A 27,900-nucleotide genomic window follows, 5' to 3' on the forward strand; every position below is an offset into this window, starting at 1 on the left:
CGGTGGCCTAGTCCCGCCCCGGCTATGCCCAGCAGGTTGCGTTGCGGGCTGGTGGCTAGTTCCTGTACTAGGCCTCGGCGGGGGGAAGGGGCCGGGGCGAGCAACTGCTGCGGGGAGCGGGCCGGGCCGGGCCGGGCGGCGGCGATGGCGGCGGCGGTGTAGAGCAGAGCCGGGCGGAGCAGCGGGGCCACCATGATCATAGAGAACGTGGACGCTCTCAAGTCTTGGCTGGCCAAGTTGCTGGAGCCGATGTGAGTGCGGGCGGGGGCAGGGCCAGGGCCGTCCCGGGCGGCGGTGTGGCGGCGGGGCAGGGGCAGGGCTGGTCCCCGCCGTGAGGAGAGGCGGCTCCGCGCTGGGGCGGGGTGGGCACCCGCGGGGGGGGGGGGGGGGGGGCGTGAGCGCGGAGGCCGGGGCGGGCAACGCTTTCCACGGGCTCCCGGCCCCCGCGGAACGGGGCTGCGTGTGGGGCCGGGACGCGGGACGCGGGCGAGGCGGTGTGGCGCCGGGCCCTGCCCCGCCTGCCCTCCATCGCGCCCCGCCGCTGCTGCGCCCCGAGCCCGGGGCAGCCCCGTCTCCTGAGGCCCCGGGAGGTGACAGGGCCCAGCCCGGAGCCGCGCGGGTGGCTCGCCCGGTGGCCAGCGCTTCTGAGGACGCGCTGGGTTTTGAAGGGCTTGGGCCGAGGGTTGGGATTTACCGGGGGTCGGTGCGCGGAGCGTGGCCTTTTGACCCAAAATCTGCGTGTTGGCCTTGGTCTCTGTGTGAAGCCCTCGCAGAAGCCCCTCTGCCCGCCTTGCCGGGGTGCGGGTGGCCGCGGGGCCCGGGACCGCAGGCTGCTCCGCGGCGGTGACCGGCTGCGGTGTCAGAGTTTAATCTCCAACTGCGTAACGTCGGTCTGCAGCGCAGCCCTTGAAACAAAACTGTGAGGCGGTTAACGAGAGCCACTGGAACAACTGAGTGCACAGTCAGGAATGTTTGCTGGGGACGTGTAGGAACTTCGATGAGCTCTTGGCGGAGGGGTCTGGGTTTGGCTCTGGTTTTATGAGTGGTGGGAGAGGGTTGTTTTGAGGGGTTTTGCGTTGGGGATGAAAACTGCTGTGTTTCTGAAAAGCACCTTGCACGCTGACTGAATACTTGTGACATGGGTATAGCGAGGTGTTCTGCGGAGTTTCGACTGCAGCAAGGCTCTGCTAAAGGAAGCTAACTTGTCAGTAACTAGCTAGCCTTATAGTTTCCACAGAGTAAAACTAAGACCCGTTTGAATTTGCAGGACGTACATTTACAATGTGTAGTTAACTGATACTTCTACAGATGTTTTTCTATTTTCGTATCTTAAATAGGCCTTAGAACTACTCAGTTGTAGTCATTAAGTGGCGGACCTTTGAAAATTCTTCATGACTTTCCTTTTTTCTTTTTTAAGATAATGGTTCTCTCTGATACTTGGTCAAATCCTTCTGAAAGTCTGTCTAGACTGGAGCGTAACTCTTGCTCCTCCACCTTCACTGCCAATTCCAGTCGACCTTCTGTCTTGCTGTCCAGCATTCCTTTGGTATCTGAGCTGCACTATAGGGACGTGAGTTGGAGATGAGGGTTCATGGCAGAGAATCATACAATTTGCTAGTGGGTCCTGACAGCTGAGGATTCAGGAGTGAAAATACAAAATGGTTAACCTGGAGAAGTGTACGGACCTTACGCGTGCTCCTGTAATGCACAGTGTAATGTAATGCCGAAGAGAAACTAATATACGGAGGAAGGAATGGGAATGGTTATAAAGTGATGGATCATCTTCTTTATTTTAAATAGAAGGTTTATAGTCAGTTGCATGTGGGTGCTAGCACCAAATACGTTACATACAGTTTATTTGTTTTTGTGAGTGTGTGTGTGTAAGAATTGTAAAATCTGTAAATTTGTGGTTTCTTCATTGTTAATTGGTACATTTAACATGGCTTTCATCAGATGTTGGAAACAGCAAGCAAACTAATTTGAAGTAGAGCTGCTTGATTGGCTGCTCATTGAGGATTTTTATTTTCTCTGATCAGTTGTCATCTGCATGGCTTTTTGCATTTTCTTTGTTTGTTTTCTGGATTTTTATTTTTTTTTAACTTGAGATTGTTTTGAGGTCTATATACTTTATACTGTTTCCTTCTATTTCCATATGTCCTGGTTTCAACTAGGATAGAGTTAATTTTCTTCCTAGTAGCTGATACAGTGTCATGTTTTGGATTTAGTATGAGAATAATGTTGATAACACACCGATGCTTTTAGCTGTTGCTAAGCAGTGTTTGTACTAAGTCAAGGATTTTTCAGCTTCTCGTGCCCAGCCAGCAAGAAGGCTGGAGGGGCACAAGGAGCTGGGAGGGGACACAGCCAGGACAGCTGACCCCAACTGGCCAAAGGGCTATTCCATACCATATGACATCATGCCCAGTATATAAACTGGGGGGAGTTGGCTGGGAGGGGCGGATTGCTGCTCGGGAACTGACTGGGCATCGGTCAGCGAGTGGTGAGCAATTGCATTGTGCATCACTTGTTTTGTATATTCTAATTCTTTTAGTATTATTATTGTCTTTTTTATTATTATTATTATCATTATTTTCCTTCCTTTCTGTCCTATTGAACTGTCTTTATCTCAACCCACAAGGTTGGGGTTTTTTTCGATTCTCTCCCCCATCCCACTGGGTGGGGAGAGTGAGCAAGCGGCTGCGTGGTGCTGAGTTGCCGGCTGGGGTTAAACCATGACACCATAGTTAGTGTTCTTAGAAAATGCATAATCTCCTCTCTAAATGTTCATCTTAAAAAAAAAAAACAAACAAACAAACAAAAAAAAACTTTAAGTTGTCAAACTGTGTTAGGTTCCTACCTACCATCTGCATCCTACCTACCTTCCTACCTACCAGCTTGCATCTGCATCTTTTGAGAGAGGCAAAATGAGGAGCTATTGTTTAATCATTTAACGCTGTTAGTCTAGTTCATACTTTGTTTTTCTAGTAGCTGAATAATGGAAACTAAAGCAATATCCAATTTAAAGATTAGTGGCAGAGTATTGCTACACAGAGTTGGCTATCTTTGGCCTTTGTGAAGCTAGGTGAGGGCTTAGGTAGTGCAGATAGTGAACCTGTATTAATAATTGCACCCCTTTAGACATTTTACTGGTGTTAAAGGGTTATTGTAAAATTTGTAAGCATGGAAATAGTCCTTGGGGAAGGAAAACCCCAGTATGTTAGGCACAGTAACTTAAGCTGTACAGAACGTATCTGTTTGCATGTTTAAAATGTGCTTTTGCGATATATCTTTCTGAACTACTTTTCATGGTAATAATGTTTTAATACTTTAGAACCACTTTAATACTTTACAGTAATTGTGCAGTGACTGTCCTGGTACTTGCCCTGCTATTCTTGTAGAGTCATACTTGGTGGTGGTTGCTGTGCTTAGAGAAAGTTAAGAAACAATGGGATCTGCTCAGTTGCCCTAGAATTGGACCTTTCTGTAAAAAAGAAGAACGGTAGCTTTGCCTAAACAAAGCTCAGGAAGGAGCAAAAGAGGGGGAACATTGTCGGGTGGGGTGGGGTGTGGGGGTGGTCACAAGGCAATTAAAATGTTGTGCTGTAATTGAAGAAAAACCTTTGCTGGCTCGGTCATCGCAGTGCAGCTGTGTTGGTGCTCGATGTCAGAAAAGGATCCAACGTGTTGCCAGGTTTCCTTCGGTGGCTCTTCTGTAACAGTGATTGTCGAACACGGGGGTTTTGGCATGCTTCAGCAGAATCAAGAATGGTTCTTTCTCTCAATAGATGTGACGCAGACCCCTCAGCCTTAGCCAACTATGTTGTGGCATTAGTCAAGAAGGACAAACCAGAGAAAGAGCTGAAAGCTTTCTGTGCTGATCAGCTGGATGTCTTTCTGCAAAAAGGTACTGTGCTCTCCACCACTTCATCTGTTTGGTGGTTTTCATTTTGTTGGGGGGGAGGAGGAGGAAGGAGGAAGCACGATGCACTGTTTTTGCCTTCAAAATACTTCTTGTTATCCATTAATTGAATCTTTCTTACAGAGTATGAAGGAATAAAGATCTTGTGATTTAAAAAAAAAAAAAATTGTAAGATGAAGTTGTGTAGCTTGGTCTTGTTCATGGCGGGTGGGAGGAAATCCTCTGAAATAAAAGCTTATTTTTATATTTAAAATGAAATATATATTTTATATTTAAATTGAATATTTTAAAGTATCAGTCATGCTGCAAGAAGTTTCTCTGACGGATGTTTGATAACTTTTGAAAACCTGGTCCGTATTAATCTTTCAGGCTTCTGGTGAGCTTCTCATAGCAATTTGGTTCAAATTCAAGGTTTTAAACACTTGAAATTCTGACACTCAGTGGGGAAGTTATTGTGCATTTTTTTGTGATCTGATGTTAAACTGGTGATTAGTCTTCTGTGAATGATTTATTCTCATAAAAATTGCTGTAAAGAGGCTCCTAACTGTAGCTAGTGGAATAACTGTGGACTTATTCCCTGATCATAAGTTTCGATCATGCTTACCCCTCAGAACATTTCAAAGTTGTAAATCTGATTGAAGGAAAAGTCTCTGTTTCTGTCTGTGATACACCTGCTGAATTTCTTTGTCTAAATAAACAACCTCAAGTTCCACAAATGTAATTCCAGCTCCTTGAATGGAACTGACGTTCATTAATCTAAGATGGTACTGCTGCTGTGAGCAGTCCACCCGGATGACTTTTTTCAGGGACTTCTCTGGTAAATCTAACAGTGCCCTTAAATCAATATGTAACAATATTTTCTTGTGTTCTGTATCCTCAGAAACTTCAGGTTTTGTAGATAAACTTTTTGAAAGTCTGTACACAAAGAGTTATCTTCCTTCTCTTGAACCCACGAAAGTAGAAGCGAAGCCTGCAGGCCAGGAAAAAGAAGAAGTCAAGGAAGAGGTAACATTATTTTTTCTGTCTACCTGTCTGTAATTTTCAAATTAGCCATCACGTACAGTTGTGAGGCAAAATGTGAAAGAAAAATCCACTTTACTGTGACTAATGATCTTTACGGTCTCTGTGCATCTGAAGAAAAGTGGAAGATGACCATTCAGACAAGAACATTTTAAAATGCCTTTGTAGAGTCTGCCTTTGATCTAGATTAAGAGTATTCAGAAATCCGTGGCAATACGAGCTGATAATGATTTGGAAGGGTTGAAGAGAGGGGGAAGAAGCAAAAACATTCCAAAAATTTCCTTTTCCAATTTTGTATATTCTGTGAGGAATAGAAATTATTTTAAATGTTTTCTGTAATACTTAAAATCAGTGAAATATGGTGGCCTCTATATTGAGGGATAATTACTTTTAAAAGTGAGGTAGCGTTCATTTGCCAACAGTTCTTTCTTTTATCTTGTTTTTAAGTTTTATTGACAAAATTGAAAACAGTCAAGTTTTTGAGAAAAGCAAAGTAATATTTCCATAGTTGTCTACATCTCTGTGTGTATTGTATAATCCTCTGCTATCACTTGTCTAAGGTAGACGGCTTTTTTTCTTCTAAGTTGGTGATCTTCCAAGGGAAGAGACCTCTTCTCTGTGTTTGTAGCATCGTAATGTACCAGCTTTGAGAGAGAGTTGGGGAAAAAATTGCTATAGAAGTAAACGTTCTTTATTTCCATATACTCTGATCACAGTTTGCAAAGATACTTTAGACTGAATATGTGTTTTAATTACTATAGGAAAGATGCAAATAAAGTCAGAGAGTATATATGAAATTCTAGTCCTTTCCCCTCACTCCAGGGATGCTTATGTCATGCAGTGTTAAGAGCAAAAACTGTTGTTCTCTTTATAAATGGACCATGGGGAGCATTTTTTTCTGACAAGTGCTCTAAATGGGTATTCAGATTTGTGCTTTTGTCTGTGAGCCTAAAATGACATGAAGGAAGGACCTTGCTGGAGTTATTTGTTCTGTCTTCAGAGTAAAAACTAGCTGATGGTTATGAAGGTGACAAATAATTGCAGATCAAAATCTGTCAGTCAACCAAAACAAAGCTGTATTATATTATATTGCAGAATGCAGCTCCTTATTTGACAGAACATGATTCATCAGTTGGTTTAACTTAAAGTTGCTCTTTAGATTTTTTTCTCTCTTTTCTGATGTCCTTTTTTTTATCTGAAGATGAGACCCAGAATTACGACAATTTATGGCGGTAGGTTTGGTGATGGAAGTTCATAATTTGTGACTATACAAGACTTTAATAGTTTTCCGATCAGTTCTCAAAGTACTGTCATAATTTATAAAAAGTGTTTTAGAACGACCTTCAGTTGACTTAACCAGTGCTCTGGTGGGCGGAAAGGGGGAGGTTTTGGGGGTTCGGGGAGGGAGGGGGCAGGAATAAGGCAAAAGAAAATATCTAGGACAGCTTTATGGGACGACTTTACAGGATCAGGACATTAATTAGTTATTTCAACACCAGTAAGGCCTTGATGATTTGTCATATAGCTCAGTGTATTACATGATATCTGCAAATGGAGGACACAAAATAAAATAAGTGTAGAATCATAGCTAAGTCTAGGTTGGAAGGGACTCCAGATATCACGTGATACAAATTGTGTTGAAAGTAGGGCCTTAGGTTAGGCTATCCAGAGCCCTGTCAAGCCAAGCCTTGAATATTTCTGCCAGTTCTCCCCAGATAATCCTAAACAAGGATGCAGGAAGCCTTCCTTTTTGTTTTGTTTTAATTGGAAAAAATCTTTTAAAGATTATTGCATGTAAACTTTTGCCACCAAAATTTACAGTAACTTCTAAGTGTAAAATGGCAGCAAAGGCAGCAAAAGTACAAAATGGGTTCAGAGTGATTTACAGTAGTGGTATAGCTGACAGGCTTCTAAAACTGCTTTTGTTGAGGCCAGCAAGAAATGCGATTAATTCAACCATGTGAACGGTTTTTTGCATTAAAGCATTTATTTCAAAGTGCAAACTAGTGACGTATCTACTTGGAGAAGTAACTCTCCTTAGCTGTGTTTCAGTTACGAGATTCAGAAAATACCTCATTTGTAGAATTGCTTACTCTAGCTTAACGAGATAGTGGATAGAGAACTTGTCTTTCATGAATCCTGTTTAAAAACAAAATATCAAAGTAATTTTATTTTGGGGCATCTCCTCTGCAGAAAAACCTGCAAGATTTGAAAAAAAAGCTCAACAACCTCTAGTGCTTGCTTACTTGTAGTGCTTAAATATTCTGGGCAAGTAATACTTAAATGTTGTTTTTATACGTGATGCTAACTGTAACTTGAACTAAATCTTGGTCTTATTTTCTTCATTCACAAAAAAAAAAGAAAAAGTGATACTTATCCTTGATTGGTAGTTGTCTCTTAAACAGAATTTTCAAGAGTCAGTTGAAGAAGAGCGGGATGGCAGGAAAAAGAAATATTCCAGTCCACAGAGAAGCCGTGCAGATTCCAGTGAACAAAGGTTAGTTTTGAACCAAAATATTAATATATTCTTCTGTATTTGGCAATCTTCAGCTGTGGATTTTTACCTCATAGGTAGAGATTTGTCATAAAAATAGTGATTTCCTCTCTGCTTTTCTCTATCTGCAATGTATTATCTGTATGCTGATCACGTGCATGAGAACCCTTCGCTAGAAGTTGGTCTCTTGCGAAAAAATGACGGTATTTTTCGAATGTTAATACCTAGGAGTGTCACCAATTGCATTCTTTCCCTTGTTATATAAATGAAAAGTATTGTTGGGGGGATCTTTAGGGGTTGGAGGGGGTTGTTCACACAGTGTCAACATCACTTTTAAAACGTGTTCTGTTTTGGTTGTCTAACTTTTTCACCTTTCCAATTCTTCTTAGTCCTCCCCTTGCTGGTTTCTACGAATTAGTGATTCAACTTTGAGATTCTGTATTTTTCTGTGTAATTTGGGAAACTCTGACTCGAGTGTTTCTCTGTCCAAATTGGATGGGAAGGTTGAACGGTATCTTAACTTGTTGCAAGCTTGTTTTTTAATTTGGTTTCTCTTGTCATAAACATGGTCTACATATGTCTTTTCTAGAACCAGAGAGAAAAAGAGAGATGATGGAAAATGGAGGGACTACGACAGATACTACGACAGGAGTGACTTGTACAGAGAGAAGTCTGGCTGGCGACGTGGCAGGAGTAAAAGTCGTAGTAAAAGCAGAGGGTTAAGTCGAAGTCGTAGCCGCAGTAGGGGTAGAAGCAAAGACCGTGATACAAACAGAAGTGTCGGTGAGTACCCAAGGTGCTGCTTTAGGAGAACATCTAATGTCAGTGGTGTGTGGTGACTCCTACATACTGTATGGTCTAGCAGGCTGTAGACGTCCTTGAGTAGTTGGAGCAAATTTTGAGAGCTTTGTGTTCCTGAAATTATTAATTAAGATGCTGCTCTTCAGAGTAGAACAATTAAGGGGATTGTTTTCTTCTTTGCTAACCTCTTAATTTATCCACAGGTGTATACCAGTGGATATCGGTAGCTGGTATTTTTGTGCTGTGTGTTGACAAAGCTGTTGATCCCCCCCCCCCCCCCCCCAAAGATGTATCTTTTTGCAAAATAGCGTTACCCTCTTTTTCACTTTGTTGCTGTGAATTTTTTAGAGAAGGTTTCTTTGTAATTGAAGGTGGTTACCACGTGATCCATTGTTCTGTTAGGGCTAATTCAGGTCTGTTGGAAAAATATGAGCCACAGATTTCAATGCATGTTGAGACCACGTTAGTTAAGGTCGGGGGGTAGGTTTGTTGGTTTCGGGCTTTCTCCCCCCTCTTTCTACTTTAAAAGAGAAAGCTGTAATCCAGAATGGAATAAGGAGTAGAGGAATTAATGCATTTTGCAAAGAAAACGTTTAGATTTCTGAAGTTAAAACCCTGTTTGCATTATATTTAGTTCTTATTCCACTGGTAAGACTAAGCTTCTTCAAGAACAGTTTAACATGCAGAATACTGAATACTTAAGGAAATGTTTATACGGTTATGTATTATCTTTTTCTCAAGGCTCTAATATACAGAACAAAGCATGAAGACTTTACCTAACTTTTTTTTTTTTTTTTAAACAGAGCACCGAGAGAGGTCAAAATTCAAGAGTGAAAGAAATGATGTTGAAGGCTCGTATAATCCAGTTTCTGTGTCTCCCAGTAAATCTACTGAACAGTATTCCTCTGCACAATCTATTCCCAGTGCTGTTACTGTAATTGCACCTGCGCACCATCTTGAAAACACAACAGAGAGCTGGTCAAATTACTATAACAATCATAGCAATCCCAGTTCATTTGGCAGAAACCCTCCGCCTAAAAGAAGATGTCGAGATTACGATGGTAAACTGTTTCTTAGTTTTCAGTTTCAAACCTTGTTTCAGTTATTCTGTAACCTTTTTTTTTTTTTTAGGTATTCACTGAATGTAGGCAGCAAGTCAAAATGCAGTAGCATGTGGAGTATGCCTTGTATGTGAAAGATGCATATATGACCTATATTTTACTGGGGAAATAACTAGTCTTACTGGAAGCAGTTTACTTATAATCTGACAGTTGCTGAATGAGAACATATGGAGTTTGTTCACAATTCTGTATATGCTTGCCAAATATTTCAACCACTGGCAGTTCTGATAAAGATTGCAGTATATGTGTTTAATGTAAAACAGGTGGTACTTCTGACTTCTTTTTTCCACAGCTTTTATGATGGACGCATGTATGTTTGTATGCTTTTATAGAAGATTATTCTGATTTGAATTATTTTGAAACCTCATCTGATAATGTAATGTTGGATCAGTGATTGCGTGTTTTCTTTAGTAAGAAATTCCAGCAAAAACTGAGATGCCATAAATTGCTGACAACTAGGGGTTTTTTTTCTAAAAAGATTATTAAATGTCCTGTTTTGCAGAGCGAGGATTTTGTGTACTTGGTGATCTTTGCCAGTTTGATCATGGAAATGATCCTTTAGTAGTAGATGAAGTTTCCTTGCCAAGTATGATTCCTTTTCCTCCACCACCTCCGGGACTTCCTCCTCCTCCGGGTATGCTTCTGCCCCCTTTGCCAGGTCCAGCTCGTAATATGAGGTTGCCAGTTCCACAAGCTCATCCACAGGCACCACCGCCTGTTGTGCTTCCCGTACCAAGTAAGTCAAAACATTGTTCTGTGCTTCTTTGTCACCAAGTTAAAATGATGGCTCTTTCTGGAAGATCTGTGTGTATTCAAACTATTGAGTTCAAGTTTCTTTGCTAGCCATGTGCTATTCAAAATATTGCCAAAATAATTCTGAAAAATCAGCTTGTAAAATGTGATGTTCCTAGCACTCCAAATTGAATTAGATAAATTGGGCGGGGAAGTGGAGGGAGTTACCTTTCAGATTATCTAATAGCCCCGGTGTTGTTTGGATTGATCACTGGCAATTGGATTACTAGTTTGTTTGTTTTTTTCCCTAATGCAAAAATGTTGAGATTTAATCTCCTAAAAGTTCTAATAAATTTCTGTGTTTGTGCTATATAGTCTGCTACTAAAAAGCAATACATAATTGATACATGTAAGATCTATTTTAGCTCAACAGTGATCTCTGAGATGTTTAGCCTTTTTTGTTCTTACTGCATCTTATAATGTAAATTCTATGAAGAAATAAAATATTAGATATGTGGTTACTCTGTTTCAGTACTCTCTATTCCAGTAACACAATACATGCTGTGATAGTTGTATCAAATAGCAGCAGCTATAGGATGAGAAATAATTTTATATAGGATTAACCCTAAACTTTGCATGAGCCTTTTAGTGGGTGGAGTTGACTTGCTGTTGAGTGAACTGACAGTGCTCTCTGATTGTAGTCGTGTCTTGATAGGTTGTGTAGTGTAACTCATTGTCCTTTTTTGGGCATATAGTAGGAATGTGTGTATCGTATATGGTGCAAACAAAGCAAAAATAGCTAGATAAATTCCTTGTCTGTGAATGCCTTTTGCCCTGTAGTTCTTGTTTTAGAACTGTAATCTGAATGTTGCTGATATGATCTCTTGCTCTGAGCAAGCCTTGATTCTCCATGGCAGAGCTGAGGGAGGAGCTGCTTTAGTTAATGCAAGCTCTAACAATAAGAAACCTCTGGGGAAGAAAAGGCACTTCCCCCCCCCCCCCCCCTTAAAGCTTTGTCCTTTCTGGGAAAGAGAAAAGATGTTGGAATCAGAGTAACTTACCTGAACAGGGCTTCTCAATTTACTTTTACTGTAGTGGGATTGTAAATATTTACAATCTTGACCTTGCTCAAAGCAAGGCATAAACAAATTGCATTGAATTGTTTGCACATTTTATCTGTGGAGTTACAAGTCTTGGTGATCTATTCTATGGTGTCATTGTAGGACCACCTTTAACACAGTCAAGTTTGATAAATAATCGTGACCAGCCTGGGACAAGTGCAGTGCCCAGTCTTGCACCCGTAGGAGCAAGACTACCTCCTCCTTTACCCCAGAACCTACTGTATACAGTATCAGAACGTAAGCAAATACCTTTTTTTAAAATCTGCTTGAGACATAAATTTTAGAATTCCTCTGTTGATATGCAATTAGAAATTATTACCTCTGTCTTCCTCCAGTACATACAAATAAATCTAAAAAGAAGTCTGATGGCTTTCCTTGTGGTCAGTCCATCACCTGCTGTTACCGTGTGAAATAGCAGTAGTGTTCTGTCACTGTCTAAGGAAAGATCATTTGTGGGGAGCTTCGTTTGGGTTTCGTATGCTCAAAGCAATAAGGTTGTTGCATAAGAAAGGGCTCCCTTCATCTTCAAACTGTTTAGTAGAACACTAGCAGGCAAAAGATGGATCTGCAAACCTCTAATTACTGTTTGACTTGATCTTTATTCCTATCCGGTTTTGGCTACTACAAATGAGAGAGGTGGGTTTTTTCCAGCTGTGTATCACAATAGTCTCTACAGTCTTCATATACATTAGTACTTTCTTTCTATCTTTTTTCCCAGAATCAACTTAGTTCTAGCTTTCTAACTTAAAAAAATGGATGGCTTTCAATGGACATGTCTGTCTTCCTTAACAGAGCTCAAATTTTTAAAAAGTGGGTTTTTATGAGGGAAAATAGCAAAATACCGGGAGAGTCCTAGATTGCTCAATTTAAATCCAACAAGGCTTACATTTCTTTGATAATGAAAGGAGTAATGGCATTTCCATGTTTTACATGAGCAAAATAAGATAATTAAATCTCAATGTTTTATAATATTCCTGTCTGGGTTTTTTTTACATAAATATTCTGAATTTCATTTAAAGGAGCGCTCTAGTTCATGATCCATGTCACTTGCTTTGTGAATTCCATGCTTTTAAGAACTTCTGTCACTCAAATATCTTGTTAGATAATCTGTTCAATTATCTCCAAATGCTGTCAGGCGTTGAGATGTTACCATCTGATTCTTTCAGCTTCAGAACTGCTTCTAATGGGTGATTCTGTCTGTCTTAGCTCGCAGGGCATCACTGACTTCCGTTGCGCTACATAATTCTGTTCTCCAGAACATCTGTGGAGATTCTCATGTCCTGTTCTTGGGCTGTAACGGTAACAACTGCTGGTTGCCCTCTTGCAATCAATCGTATGCCTAATCGTGGAGGAGGAACTTGCGGTTCAGCTCGTGCGAGGTCAATGAAAGCTCTTGGCAGAGTCTGAAACTAAACTGTAGAACATCAGTATTGAAATTCTGGGGCATCTGTTTTAAATTGTAGAGTCTTCATTGTTGCTGTGGAATAAGGAGCTGAAATTTAGAGTGCTTCAGGTCTGTCAAGTCCCCTTGTATAGGCATTCATTTCTGTTCCAGGATGTACTGTGTTTCTGTGGAGGCTTCGCATAGACTTTATTCATTCTAGTTCTTATGTAGCTTTTCCTTTTTATGATTGGAAAAATGCATCATCCTTGATTTGGACCTTGGTCTGGAGGAACAATATGAGTTGTCGTGGTTTAACCATGGGGGTTTTTTGTTTTAACCAAAACACACTGCACCAGCTACTAAGAAGAAAACCAACTCTATCCGAGCTGAAACCAGGACAGTCAATTCCATCATCTTGTGTTCTCATGGTTACCCCTTTTAATTAAAATAATCATTAGTACCTTACTGGAGCTAGGCAGCTGATCTCACTCTTACATAAATTAAGAGAATTTAATAGGTAAGTATTGGTCAAATTACCTGATTTGTCAGCTTTCTTTGATTGGAATCATTTAATTACGTTCTTCCCCAAAAATCCTTTTCTGAAGCAAACTAGACTGTTGGGCAGCAAAGACTGAAGATCTCTTTGCATCTTAGGCCCTACAGAATAAATGCTCAAACTAAATCTTTTGTTGCTCCCCTTGAAACACTGCCAGACATTGTGAAGGTTGTCATATGGGCACCTCATTCCTTTTTCCGGCAGCTCATCAGCAATACTCAATTATTGTGACCTATGTGCTTTTGACAAACAGTAACAATCAGATTAGAAAACAAAAGAGAATATGCCCAAATCGGCTTGGGCATGAAGTTCAGTTGAGGGTTTTAAATGGCTACACACATGGGCTGTACGACCTCTTTTCTCTCTTCTCTTCATCCAAAACAACTTCTGATTCTTGGACATCCGTGCATTTCCTTAAAGGAAAATTAAACCTGAGTCTTAAACTCATTTGAAAAATTCTTTCATTTCTCTCCTTTTTTTATAGATACATATGAGCCAGATGGCTATAACCCTGAAGCTCCTAGTATTACCAGTGCTGGTAGATCTCAGTATCGACAGTTCTTTACAAGAGCACAAACGCAGCGTCCAAATCTAATTGGCCTAACATCTGGGGAGATGGATACAAATCCAAGAGGTAGGAAGGGTTTCTAGTCATTGCTGTTGCTATTTTTGTCCAAGACCGTCAACACTTATTTTCCCCTTTTTCAGGCTGAAAGCAATAGTTTTTCTCACTGATCTAGTATTTCAGAGCAATTTTCAGACATCTCTGCCTTTTTTAAAATGCTAATATGACCATATTAAAGTCAAAGCAGCCTTTTTCATTAAAAATAACCACTTGCTTGGGAATGTTACAAGGTTTTTTTGTTTGTTTGTTTGATTGGTTGGGTTTTTATTCCTCTTTAGCCTGTGAAGGCACTTTTCGGGTGCTGGGTGCTTCTAGAAAGAAAAACGGTACAGAAAGATGGCTTTAAGCATCAGTACAGTCTGAAGACTGCTTTTGATTTGCCAAGGGTATGTTTAGGACCTGGGGCACAGAGGTGATGATCTACAACACTTGCCTCGGCTGTTGTGATGGTAGTGAAGAGGGGAACTATCGTGGCGTGGTTTTGTACTTGATGGTCTGACTCTGTCAGCCAGATGTTCTCTTTAAAATGAACACTGCAGGTAGCATTCTAATTCTCCTAGCCCGTGGAAATCCCAGTCTGCATTTAAGTAATTCTGAATCCTTAACTGGATGGATGTGGATGTAGTCTCTTAGTGGTGACACGTACAAAATATCTTTTAGGGGAGAGAACAAGTCAAGGCTCTTTAAAGAAATTTTTGTTCTGTTAGCATAACTTTCTTTTTCCCTCCTGCTTTCCCCGCCCCGATCCTTAAAAGAAAAGATGTTAAATTTCAGTGTTTACTGTTACACTTCAGTGTTTCTTATTCAGTAGATAAGATTTTTTTTTCAATATTTCCTTCCAGTGACTCATCCTATAAAGAATATGGTTAAATATTATTGCAGAAATTGCTGTTGCTGTTTTCATCTTAATGAACATCATAAAGGCAGGGTTGGGGCTTTATTGCTGGCCCTCAGATTCTCTCTAAGAACCCATTCCAGTTGTAAGGCATGGGTGAGTGTTCAGCAGTGGTGCTTCAGACCACTTGTTTTACTGTCTTTGTCACGTGTGTGAAAGGTTTACCCTAAAATCATCCTCCAAAGTAAGATTAAAACTATGCCCAAAAATGCCCAGTCTTTGTTCTCACCAGTGTAATCAGCAGAGCTCTGGCATATACAAAAGCCATAGAAAATTGACTTATAACTCAGACTTCTTTTTAGGAGTTGAATATTTGGCATACACAGGAGACTAACAGCAATAGCATAATCTTAAAAAGGTTGTAAATAAATACTTGGCAAACTGTGATCTAGTGCTCTAGCTTTGTGTTTGTAGAAGTTGCTTCAAACTTTAATGTCTCCGAGAGTATAATTTCACGCCATAGTTGTGCTTAATTAACAGTTTGTTGCTGAAAACTGGATGGAGGGATGACAAGGGGATAGCAGTGGGAGGAACGGGTTCTAGGTTGCTTTTTCACTGTCGGGGTTAATACAGGGAAAGTTGGTTGTTTATTCAGCCCATGCCACGTTGCAGAACTGTAACCTGAAGTCTGGGAACTTAGCCTTGTTTCTTTTCCTCCTTTTTTTTTTTTTCCTTTTTTCCTCCCTTTTTTTTCTTTTTTCTTTCCTTTTTTCCCCCCTTTTTTTTCCTTTCCTTTTTTCCTCCCTTTTTTTTTCTTTTTTCTTTCCTTTTTTCCCCCCTTTTTTTTTCCTTTCCTTTTTTCCCCCCTTTTTTTTTCCTTTCCTTTTTTCCCCCTTTTTTTTTTCCTTTCCTTTTTTTCCCCCCTTTTTTTTTTCCTTTCCTTTTTTCCCCCCCTTTTTTTTCCTTTCCTTTTTCCCCCCCTTTTTTTTCCTTTCCTTTTTTCCCCCCTTTTTTTTTTTTTTCCTTTCCTTTTTTCCCCCCTTTTTTTTTCCTTTCCTTTTTTCCCCCCTTTTTTTTCCTTTCCTTTCCTTCTTAATCTGAATTTTCAGTACCTGAAAGATGGAGTTTTAGCTTTGTTTCTTCAAGCTAATACTAATCTTAAAGGTCAAAATCTCATCCCTGCTGGCTGGACTAAATGTTTGTTTTCCTCAAATTGTTTAGTTAGGCTAGCAAGTGATCTCTGAAGTAACTTCATAAACAAAACTGACCAACTTGATAAAGTCTTCCTAATTTTTATGTTTTTAAAGTCAATCCTATTTTGCTCTTGAAGTGAAAGCTTTTCCGATGTCTCCGTTGATGTATGGTGAATAACACAGGCCTTTCCTTTCCTCCAGCTGCCAACATTATCATCCAGACTGAACCTCCCATTCCCATTACAAATAATAGCAGCAATGTAACTAGAGTTGTTCTTGAACCAGACAGCAGGAAAAGATCTCCAAGTAGCATGGAATGTCCACCGTTAAAGAAACCGTGGCTGGGAAAGTAAGAATTAACAACTGCAGTTGACTAATTGGAATGCACTTTATTGCTATCAATGCTGTGAATATTGCTATTCACTAGTCCCTGTAATTTGAGCTGGTTGGGTCGGAAAATCTGTGTCCACATAATACGGAGACTAAATATTTGGTGGTGGGAGGAGCTCTTTTTTGTTAATGTCTGGAGTGTGTACTTTTTGTGAGAAAAATAAAAGTTAAATGTGCGTTAACATTTGCTGCCTTACTTAAGTATATGTATGCCTATCTAAATTACCATCTTGTTCTCATTTTCTTTAGGCAAGCAAATAACAACCAGAATAAGCCAGGATTTTTGAAAAAGAATCAGTATACTAATACAAAATTAGAAGTTCGAAAAATTCCACCAGAATTGAACAATATTACACAGCTCAACGAACATTTCAGCAAATTTGGAACTATTGTAAACATTCAGGTAAAAAACAAGGTTGTTTTATGCCTGTGTGGGGGTATTTTATTTTCCCTGAAGCCTTCTTGAATATTGCAGCTGAAGTACGTTCCTTGAGAAATCTTAATGGAGGCTAACTGGGAGAGTAGGTAATGAAATTCGAAGAAACGTTTTCTTGGTCTACTCTGTATTATTGTCTTAATTCTGTAAAAGTATGTTGGCTTCTGCCTTCGTGAGGTCTTATTAAATTTGAAAGGCTTGCAGGTTTAACAGTATCTAAACCAACTCAGGTTTTTGAGCAACTTGTGTGTAACTTTCAAAAGAGATCTCCTAACAATTTCTGTCTTGTATGATAGTCCTACAGTATTTCATAGTCAGAATTTTGACAAAGATGCTATAGGAGAGTCTTCATATGCATCCGTTTATTACCACTTTGCATCCTAGAACTGGCTCCAGTTCAGTGGTGCTCCTTGCACTGTAAGAAGGGGAAAAGCACTATATAAGCAAAACACAGGTAGTTACATGGTTAAAATAGCATTTAATTTCCATTTATTTTTCTAGACAAAACAGTTGCCTCAAGTCCTCAGTTAGAGGTCTAAATAAAAGACAGATACCTGGGAAGCCTCTGTATTTCTTAAGTTGGTAATTTTCTGTCTTAGCCCAAAAGATGCTGTGGTGCTTTCTGCACCTCAATAATGAAATAGTGCATAAGAGCTTTCAAGTCAGCACTAGGGTCTCTTTAGTCATACCCCAGCAGCAGTTCACAATGCTCTGAATATATGATGCTACTTGGTGGAGGAGTCTTTATTTTATTTTGTTTTACTGTATGTAGGCTTTGCTGCAAGTATGTGTAATATTTGCCCAAAGGTACTTGGCTTTAATTACATAGAGTGTTTTACCTGTATTTTGAGCTGTTAACATCATTCAACATCCCACTTGTTATTGCAGATTATTTGTAGATTGGTTTGCTACTGGTTGAGATGTTTTCTTCCTTGAGAAATAATGTATTCTAATGAACTTTTTATTTAGGTTGCTTTCCAGAATGATCCTGAAGCTGCTCTAATTCAGTACTTAACTAATGACGAGGCTAGGAAGGCGATTTCCAGCACAGAGGCAGTTCTGAACAATCGGTTTATAAGGGTACTGTGGCACAGAGAAAGTGAACAGCAGCCCCCATTGCTGCAGCAACAGCAGCAGCAGACACCCACACAGTCTCTTCATCACCAACTGCACCTTCAGCAGCAAGCCCTGACCACAACTCCGGCTGTAACAATGCACAGCAATCTGTCAAAGGTATTGTGCTGTCGTGAACTAGTGATTGAGCGGTGAAGGTTATCAGTGTTCCTAAATGACTGCTGCTTCAAAAAAGCAGAGTATATAATCTCTCATTTTTTAATATCTATTGATACACAGGTGATGAATAAACCACTGGCATCTGGTGCCTATGTCCTTAATAAAGTCCCAGTGAAACGTCGCCTTGGAGCAGCAGGTGGAAACCAGCCTGACTTAAGCCAGCCTGGGGCTGTGGTAGAGGATTCTCAGGTATGTTTATGAAGCCTGACCATCTTCATACTTTCAGTTAAAGCTTTGGCCTGTTAGCTGAGAAGGCCCTGGCAAATAGAACTTGCGAATTCTTCCCAGTTGGTTCTGTTTCTTTTCACGAACGTTCCGTGCAACCATGGTCAATCATTTCTTCCTAGTTTCATTAGCTGCTTATATAAAATAGGGACAATGACTTCAGAAACAAAGTATCAGTATTTTAAGTAGCATAAAATATTTTTGGCAGTGCTTCATAGTAAACAAATTTGACAGCCTGTATGTGATGTCAGCTTTTTGTTGGTGAATGTAATTGCTTTCCCAGTGATTTTTGACCTTATGCTGTGCTTTTAACAGTAGTGCTAGAAGCTTATAGAATACTTCTGCATAGAGTTCGAGCTGATACAGTTTAATTCACACCGATATCATAGTGCAGCATGTGTTCTTGGCCACAGAGAAGTCCTTCTTTTAAGAAAGGAAGCGTGCAGGTGACTTTTGCTGCCTTATTTGATCAGAAAGCGTGATGTTAGACTATGAGTGCAAAGCTGAATATAATGCAGATGCAGAAGATCAGCTTCAGTAGTCTTCCTAGTGGATATCAGGATACAGAGGGAGTTTTGGATGAAGAAGGAAAGAAAGTATCTTTTGCAGAAATCCTTTTATCAAGCATTTAAGCTGATTGCTTCCAAGCAAGTTGACTGTTAGACCGATGCCTTTATGCATGTGTTTTAATTGCCTTGTCTTTTTGTCTCATTGCACAAATCTGGAAGTTTGTGTTCATGTTTCACAGAATACATTCCTCTAAAATTCATTGATGGTATATCACATTCGTTTTAAGTTATTACATATTTGTGCGTGTGTGTTTTTACTGTTTCAGACATTTCCTACTTCTACAAGCCACTCAAAAATGGTTTACAGTTCTTCAAACTTAAAGACATCTATGAAGCCTGGTGCAGGGTCTAAACCTCACGATGTGCAAGAAGCCCTTAAAAAAAAACAGGTACTTTACTGTTCATTGGCTGACTGACAGTATAGCGATCAAAGTACTTTATAAAGAAAGGTTTGATAGGCAACTTAAAACTCAAATATGGCTGTATAGCTTTCTACATTAGTGTAGTTTCTGTCATCGTTATTGGACTATCTTGCAAATGTACATTGAGGTTAATCACGGGTAAGGGAGTATTCCTTTTGGGGTGTCTTACTTGACGCGTTTGGTCGTGTGTGGGTTTTCTGGGTTTTCTTGAGGCATTTCTCTGATGTTAATCTCTGCAGGTACGAGACACTTAAATGACAATGTAGGATATGTTGCTTAAGAGGTGTCTGAAGGGGGCAAAAATTTAATAGAGTACTTCACAGCAGGAAGTTAGCAACTTTTTGTTGTTTTTTTCCGGATCAGATACACTTTATACTTGTACATTTTGCAGACTAGTAGTTTTCATTATGGCCTTCATTTCTGTAGCTTGAAGAAGAAAATATGATATATATGAGTACATATAATGCTAGACTGCTTTTTACTGATAGAAAGAATTTTCTCCTCATATAGGAGGCAATGAAACTCCAACAAGACATGAGGAAAAAGAAGCAGGAGATGTTAGAAAAACAAATAGAATGCCAGAAGGTAAGTCTGGAATGTCATCTAGTAAATACATTCTGATTTTGTAGATATCTGTCTGTTCAGTGTTGTTTTCCCTGGAATTTTATATCCCTGCTCTTTTATTAATACATAGATGTTGATATCCAAGCTGGAGAAAAATAAGGCCATGAAACCAGAAGAGAGAGCAGAAATAATGAAGACCTTAAAAGAACTAGCAGGAAAAATATCTCAGTTAAAGGATGAATTAAAAACTTCATCTACAACCTCTACACCATCAAAATTGAAGTCCAAGACAGAGGTATTTATTGCGCAAGACACTTGCCCACCTGTCTCTTGTAACTATTTCTAATATTAATGTCCTAAAAATGCAGCAACATTAGATCAGAACACTTCCAAGCAGTATTTTGAATTTGAGAGTGATAACCATGGGCAAGCAAGCTATGGTTTTAAGGAACTCGGATGACCTAGTTTTGCATGTAGCTCATTCAAGCTTGTTCCAGTTCTGAAGCAGAGAATTCTGAGTCCTTCAAAAAATGGATTAGGGGAGGGGCACGGAGGCAATTAAAACAAACTGAGTTTAGGGGAAAGTATGGATATTGTGTACTGGTCTGTCTAGATCGTTTACATAAACGTATTGCTGAAGAAGTGGAACAAAACATTAAAAGCACGCATTACAGTTCTGCTTTTCCCTTCCATTTTCTCTTTCTGTCCCTTTTTCTCTAAGGCGCAAAAGGAACTTCTAGATGCAGAGCTGGACTTTCATAAGAGACTCTCTTCTGGAGAAGACACAACTGAATTGCGAAAAAAGCTAAATCAGTTACAAGTAGAGGTGAGGTGGATTGATGCTTTTAATGTATTTATGATATATAAGCGTTTTAAATCCTTTCAAACTGAGGATGGCTTTGTACATGATTTGCCTTCTTTAAACAGGCTGCCCGTTTAGGCATTTTGCCTGTTGGTCGAGGAAAGACAGTGCCAGCACAAGGAAGAGGACGAGGACGGGGTCGTGGTGGGAGAGGAAGGGGCATGTTGAATCATATGGTGGTGGATCATCGTCCCAAAGCACTAACAGTTGGAGGCTTTGTTGAAGAGGAGAAAGATGAATTGTTACAGCACTTCTCTGTAAGTATGAGGTCACATTAGAAAAAGAAAAACCTGAAGAGGAGAATTGTGGCCAAACTAAATCTGAGATTAAGTAGGTAACCGATACCCTGGATGTGTGCTTACTTGCAAAGAGAGGCGTGCTAAGAACTTTGTAAATAGCTGTTTCTTTTCCAAATTCTTGAAGATGCAAGTCTTTTTGTTTCTGTTAGTGCAAACAAATCAAAGACTTCATCCTGAATTCATGGAACAGGCTATGGATAAGCAAACAGTTTTGAGAGTTATCAAGAGTGTAAATGTAATGTCTTTTATAGCTGCTTTACAATAGTTGCCCAATGCATTCTTTTAATGGGCAAAGCTAAATAGCTTACTCTTATTAATTCTGCATTGAAGTAGTTTAAAACAGACTTTAGAAGGCTGAAAAATACCTATCAGCCTCTCTGTTTACGAATTATTTTTCAGATTAGCAATTCATACCATTTATCTTGTTTCTCTCTAGCTCAAGAAGCAAAGCACTGTTTTGCTAACAGGACATCAATTTCAAAGTAGTTAAATTTGTTTACGAACTTATGGTAGAACAAGTAGCTTGCTAGTTTGCAAGTTAACAGATGTGTTAGCATCATAACTAAGTTAACGTAATAAAGGAAAAACTGATTTTACATTTCCCTCAGTTACTCTTTCCAGAACGAAATATTTTCATGTGCAAAGCTCGTAAGCCTCTCAGAGAGATCATGTAATGCTTCGTAAGTAGACCCAGCATGAAATCTAAGCTTGATCAAGTCAGTTTGGTATTTCTGGATGCTCTGTGCAAAGCAAGTGACTGATATGGAAAACTAATTTTGTAGAATCCTACCCTTTAGAGCTGGATACAGAAAAGCAGTAGGGTTCTCGAGTAATGGTTCTCTCTGGTAATCTGAAAGCTTGTTTGTTTCTGGTTTGAGTGGGAACAGAGAACTTTACAGTTCTTCATACAGTAGGGTAAGCTTTGCTCTTTGGGGAAGTGTTACTCTCTGCTTTGGCCTCATTGCTTGTCAGAAGGTTAGAGGCCACTACTACTGCTTTGACTAGGTAAATTCAGTGAAAAATGTTGTGTGGTTTGATCAAAAAACCAACCTGCTTTATGGTATGATAACAGTGCCATGAACCCTGGGAAAAGTCCTAAGAGGGGACCAGAGTGCCTTTTTTAAAAAGATCTTTGCTTTAATTCTATTTCTGAGAGACTTCATGTTTTTGAAAGTTTTAGCCGTCCTTAGCTGCTAAAACCAGTAAAAATTTTTACATACAACTAATGCTGTTACTCAAGCTATTATCTTACTGGCTTTTAAACTCCTTTTCTTCTGCTATTCATATTAAATCTAAAGTTGACTGCAATTTTCTTTTGTGCTGCTCGTACTCTATGCATAAATCCTTTTTTTGTTTGTTTTGGGGTTTTGTTTTTTTTTTTTTTACTATTTAACTATCATTGCTCTGGTCATTCCAATTTTCACCATTATGCAGTATATAAATTCTAAAGATGCAAACTTCTTGTTAATCTAGCCATACTAGATTATATTTTTTCCTCCTCCCAATAGTATACTTACAGAACGTATTCAGGAGCTCTATAGCAAAGTTTGATTCCTATTACTGAGGTCTCTTTTGCAAATTAATGAGCTCTAAAGGACTTGCTTAACAGGTCTAAAGAAGTATAATGAAGGGCAGAAAAGAATAAGGGAAATAGTGAATTCTTTGAATTCACTTCTGAGCTATAAATCAATACACTTTCTTTCCTTTCCTCCTGCAAAATTAAGCTCCACTTATTAGAATAACAATAAATCTGAGCTTTTGCCCAAAACCACAAATGCTGCAGTATTGCTGGATGATGCAGCTGAGATTTCTTTGGCTCTCACTTTTCTGTCCAAAAAATAAGGTTTCAGTGGCGCTTCAGTACACTGCAGTTGTAGCACATGATGATCATGTTTTTGGAGGAGAATATTACTGCTGTTCCTAATCAATTTTTCTCTCATAGAAATTCGGAGATATTGAAGACCTTCAAGAAGAGGATTCCCCATTAAGTGTTGTTCTAACTTTTAAATCTCGCTCAGAAGCTGAGAATGTAAGTACAATAATGGATATTTTTTTTTCACAGTTCTAAAATAAGAATTTTTAACTTCTTGTGTCTGCCTTTGTATTTTAAAATTTAGCAGGCTTTGATCCCACTAGTTTGAGCTAGGTAGTGTGGGTATTTGTTGCTACTGCATATAGTGTCACTAAAGGGGGAAATATCTCCTGTTTACCTTAATAGTAACATAGGTCTTTTGCTGATAAAGGTTGCATGTCACGATCAATTCAGAGCTCTGTTAATCTTTTCAGATTGCTGGTAGATGAGCATTATTTAGCAGATTCAGGATTGAGTGAAGTTGCTCTCGGAAGGCTGAAGTGGATGATTGTTGCTTGTATGTTTGAGATCTTCAAATGCGCATCTGCGTGATGTTCACTGGGTCTAGCTCATTGTTGGCGATCTTAAAAATTCTTTACTTGATCCTCTTTTTGAAAATATGTTCATTTAAAATACAATCTAGGCTGCTAACCAAGGATCCCGGTTCAAAGACCGAAGGCTACAAATATCATGGTACAAACCTAAGGTACCTTCTGTGTCCACAGAAATCGAGGAAGAGGAGTCTAAGGAAGAGGTATGAAAATATGTTAATAACCTAATCACTCTTCTAGGAATCTAATAGCTAAGAGCTCCTTTAGGATACAGTTTTCTGGTAACTGAAGAAATTTCATAAAAGAAGTTTTTGCAAACCAGAAACTTAACTGGTTTTGAATAGTCACGTATGTTTTCCACATTTTAAAAAAGGGAAAAGAAAAAAAAAAATACACTTTCTGGATGGGATGTTGATTTGTCAACTATGAAAATAAACCTCACATCCTCTATACGCAGGCTCCTGATTCTTTTAATGCTTTTTACTTCACAGTATTGATGCTCCACTGTAGGATAAGTTACATATAGTCTTGCCTGTAATTATGAACACAGTAAGCTTTAAAAGGTTTTTCTGTCTAGGCATTTGACAGAAAACTGTTGTTTCAGAGAGGGTGGGTGGTTGTTTATTCCTCCTTCCTTTGGAGTTTGGCTTTCCTCTCCTTTCTTGATGTGTGAAGCTACTGTTCTTTCCATAAAACTTGTTGAATGTAATTGTGTGCGTTTCAGTGAGACATAGGGTAAACAAGAACCTGATCTAAAGTGCAACTGGTGCTGTGTTGCATGACATGTTTCCTAGGACACGGCATGGAACTTCTTTGTTTACAAGTATGTTTTTTCTTCATCTAGGAGACTGAAACCTCAGATTTATTTTTGCACGAAGATGATGATGATGATGACGAAGACGAGGATGAATCCCGTTCTTGGAGAAGATGAAACTTGATGTTGGAAATGTATAATTTTAGGAATATAGTTCAAGCTACATCTTTTAAACATTTATTTAAGGAAGTTGATGAGCCAAAAAAAAGCTTTACTTTCTTTTCAAACCACAAGATTTAAAGTGAGCAAAGTTTGTTATAAAAACATTTCGGATATAGAGCTGTGATACTAAGCTAGCCAAAGGCCCAGTAACTTTTTACATAATTATCAAGCTCACCAGGGTGGTGATTTTTTTCTATTTAAGAAGGATAAAAAGAGAGAGGGGAAAAAAAATATATTAGTATTTTCTTGTCGTCTTTTTGTGTCACCTGTATTACCTTGTTTTGGGTTTTTTATAATGTGATTGATTTGTTAGTTTATAATTGAAAAGATACTACAGGTTTTATTTAGCAATATTATGGGGTTAGGGGAAAGATGCAAACTTTCATTAAATGTTACGAAAGCAAAAAATTGCCTCATTTGCTAATTGAAAAAGGGTAGCATTTTATTTCATATGGAATCACTTATTGTAGGAATTATTTGTGGCTAGATTCATAAATCATTTATTTCAGGATGTTTGAAAGCCACGTGGTTTCTACGTTCTACTGCTTTTTTTGAGAGGAGATGGAAGAAGCAATTTAACGGGGTGTTATTATAATATTCTCCAGTTCATTCTGTTTCTTCAAATTCTGCTTCACAGAAAACATCAGCAATGACACGTATTTGAGTGAATTTTCACTCACTGTTGATTTTCTTCTGTAGTTTCAGTATAAGGTTCACGTTGAAGTTAGACTGTTTGTTTACTGCATTTCAGTATTTGTGAGCATGAATGTAATGAGTTTCATACTTCCTCAAAAAGTAAAACAACTAAACTGGCAACCGCCTACCAGTAGAAACTCCTCCTCCTCTCCCTGTTACCAACTGTTTGTTCATGTCCCAACCAAATCCATGAAGCGTTCAGAGCAGAATGCTTTTTAGCCAACAGAATGTCAGTGTCCTGCTCAAAGGCTGGCGTTAAACCAGTGCTTTCAGTGGTAAGTCTTCAGAGGAGTGTTCAGAGCTGGTTTTGGAAGGTGATTAATTTATCTCCAAGTGTAGTTTTGTTCAGACACATTTAAGATGAACACCATTACATTCTCGGTTGCCTTATTGTTGTACCATTTTAAAAACACACACACCCCCACACGCCAGAAGCGGTGTGTATTATGACAGAAATGAGGATAACAAGTTCGGATACTTGAGCCATGTATCTTAACTGTTACACGGCTCTTGCCGTTCATGAACGTGTTATCTAGTAAGCATTTTCCTTGACACTGTCCATTTGTACCGTACACTTTTCAGTACATTTTATGTACATTTCTATACAAAATAAACAGAATGTCGGTGCAAAAATGCTCTCCTCTTTTGAATAATTAGTTTACCAGTATATTTCCCAGCAAGTTCCCGACCGAAGAAAAATATACATCAGAACCTTTAAATTACCATGGCTCTGAACTTGGCTAGTGACATGTAGCTGAGCATGCCTTTGGGTTAACAGTTCCTCTAACTTTGTTATCCTTTTGCCGTGGTGGTGTATCAAAAGTCAGAACAGTATGATTTTCTGTGTCCTTGTCAGTTGAAGGGAATATGTCTTTCAGTATTCTGTCTCTTCACATTGAAACCTCACCTTTTATATAATTAGGACTTTTCCTGCTAATACTGAGGCTAAATTACAGGCATGAAGAAACGAGGGGAAACGAATCCTACATACTTAGAAGAATGTCTTGCTTTTCTCCCATCATCTCTAATGTTTTTTTTAATGTCTGTGGCTCAGTCAGTGTATATTTTGAAAAATCCATTGCAGCCAACATATTTGAGTCCTGACAGTTTAAAAAATGATAGAGGGAACAAAAGGATTTATATATTTTTTTGTACAGAGTTTTTTCTTAAACTGTATAATTTTGTAAATATTTTGCTTTTTTGTGTACTAAAACTACCAGCGTATAGATTTCAATAAGAATTGTTGTATTTTTGTATTTGGAAAATGAAAATTACAGTGAATGAATGAAGCTGTAAGAAAAATTGCAGTAGCCTTTGACACACGTAGAATGGGATTCCTTTTCATATGGTTTTAGCTCTGAAGTGACACCTGACTGGCACACTGTGTTCAGGGACGCTTGCCCTTGCCCGGACACGCTGGCTGCTCGAGTTGGGCGAGGTAGGAGGGAAGCAAGTGCGGTAGCTTTATTTAATGATTTTTTGAGAGCTTCATACGATTTCTTTCTTCCCCCCCCCCTTACAGTACACATTGGCAGGCTTACATAAATCCTCAAGTGACATCCCAAACATGATTTCTAAACGCTGAGGCACAAAAGCGAGTTGTGCCTCTGAACCTAGCTTGTGTATTGAAAGCGTGCTATTATATTATTGGGAATTTAAGTGATGGGCAGTATAGCGGTATCTGACTGCTGGTGTTTAGGGAGGAGGAAAGCTGTTTGAAAGTGACGTTCATTTTGCCAAAGCTTATGGATCTCCCTGTATTTTAGGGTATACTAGGCTATATTAAACTGTTTGCGGGGTTTTGTTTGGTTTTGTTTGTTTTAATAGGTAACATGACAGTACAGCTTTATTTTTATGGCAACGCTTTGTTGTGAAATTCACGTGTAGTTTCAGAGAGTACCTTAGACAAAATTTGTAATCGGCAACGTAACTTGTGTCCACCAGCCAGTGTACTTACAGGCGATGTGTAATTAGATGTTACCAGTCTGAACTTAGGGCACAAACAGTGAAAGAGTGTGTGATAAGAAAAGAAAGTAACTGTTACGAAGAATCATCTCCCTTTCATTGTGGAATTAACCTAAGCAAAGAGAACAAAACAAAGTCAAGAGTTGAAAAGATAAATCTGAAAACAGTTGCCTGCTTATTGTGACAACAACGCTTTTTTTAACAAAATCATGTGAAAAGGAATAAAGTTCCTCTTGGTGTATAGTAAACTTGTACTATAGTTTTTACAAATTGTGAACTTGTGTAATAGTATAATAGGAGATATTGTTGAATTTCTAACTGTTTATACATTTAAATTCATATATGTAATGTTTGTTTTATTGATTACAATCTGAATTTCTAAGATGCATGTTGACTTTTTTGCAATAAAGATATACTATGGAATGGTTCAAGATTTAGAAAAGACAAAGAAAATTCTAACTTAAATAAATTGGACAGCAGAACCATTCAAAAAAAATCACAACTGTCACAAAAAGAGCGTTATCACTTTTTTGGGGGGGAAGTATATGTGTGAAGGGGGTATTTATTTGTATGGAATGTGTGTGCAAGTTTGCTTAGTAGTTAATAGCTAGGAGAAAAATCTTCAAGTGCTCTGGGATAGTACTAATTAAGACAGCTAAATTGATGGGGGGAGGATACAGTGGGGGTGGGAGGGATTCCAGAAAAGGCTATTTTCCATTTTGGGGAAGGTTCAAAGTTTAAAAGAAAATGAAAAACGTTTTATAGACCATGGTGGGTTCCATGGTCTCTTTCACAGACTTGTAGTATTGCTGGGTTATTGAAAATGGAGTGTCCAAAACATGGAGTTATATACATGCAAATTCTAACCCCTTTGCAATTTGGTCTGAAAACTAATTTATTCTGTTGTTAACTTTATTCTTGGTCTTCGCTTCCTTCACTGGTTTCCGTTATTCCCTTCTCTTGCCTGTGTTGCTTTCATGAATGTAAATGTTTGTTTGT

At 39.0% G+C, this 27,900-nt stretch overlaps 1 protein-coding gene across 3 annotated transcripts; it reads left to right on the forward strand.

Moving 5' to 3' along the window:
• The first annotated feature begins 192 nt into the window (after positions 1-192).
• RBM27 (RNA binding motif protein 27) lies at positions 193-27,397 on the forward strand. 3 transcript variants are annotated; one of them, XM_050905104.1, is made up of 21 exons: positions 193-251; positions 3,786-3,904; positions 4,800-4,924; positions 7,330-7,436; positions 8,023-8,216; positions 9,038-9,295; positions 9,858-10,091; positions 11,311-11,445; positions 13,633-13,782; positions 16,003-16,150; positions 16,441-16,594; positions 17,597-17,860; positions 17,981-18,109; positions 18,981-19,103; positions 19,647-19,721; positions 19,831-19,995; positions 20,422-20,526; positions 20,628-20,819; positions 22,804-22,890; positions 23,357-23,467; positions 24,109-27,397. In XM_050905104.1, the coding sequence occupies exons 1-21, from the start codon at positions 193-195 to the stop codon at positions 24,193-24,195; spliced, it is 3,021 nt and encodes a 1,006-aa protein (XP_050761061.1). In that variant the 3' UTR covers positions 24,196-27,397. The 3 variants fall into 3 exon arrangements, with proteins under 3 accessions (XP_050761061.1, XP_050761063.1, XP_050761062.1); XM_050905106.1 differs by lacking the exon at positions 13,633-13,782; XM_050905105.1 differs by lacking the exon at positions 11,311-11,445.
• Positions 27,398-27,900: the final 503 nt, after the last annotated feature.

The sequence above is a fragment of the Gymnogyps californianus genome, chromosome 14 (assembly GCF_018139145.2).
Source record: "Gymnogyps californianus isolate 813 chromosome 14, ASM1813914v2, whole genome shotgun sequence".
Lineage (NCBI taxonomy): Eukaryota > Metazoa > Chordata > Aves > Accipitriformes > Cathartidae > Gymnogyps > Gymnogyps californianus.

Bases quoted from the DNA above. Each gene is read 5' to 3' on its own strand.
- RBM27 (XM_050905104.1), top strand. From the start codon at position 193: ATGATCATAGAGAACGTGGACGCTCTCAAGTCTTGGCTGGCCAAGTTG. The intron at 17,861-17,980 runs GTATTGTGCTGT...ATTGATACACAG, and splicing joins TGCACAGCAATCTGTCAAAG to GTGATGAATAAACCACTGGC. The intron at 22,891-23,356 runs GTAAGTACAATA...AATACAATCTAG, and splicing joins CTCGCTCAGAAGCTGAGAAT to GCTGCTAACCAAGGATCCCG.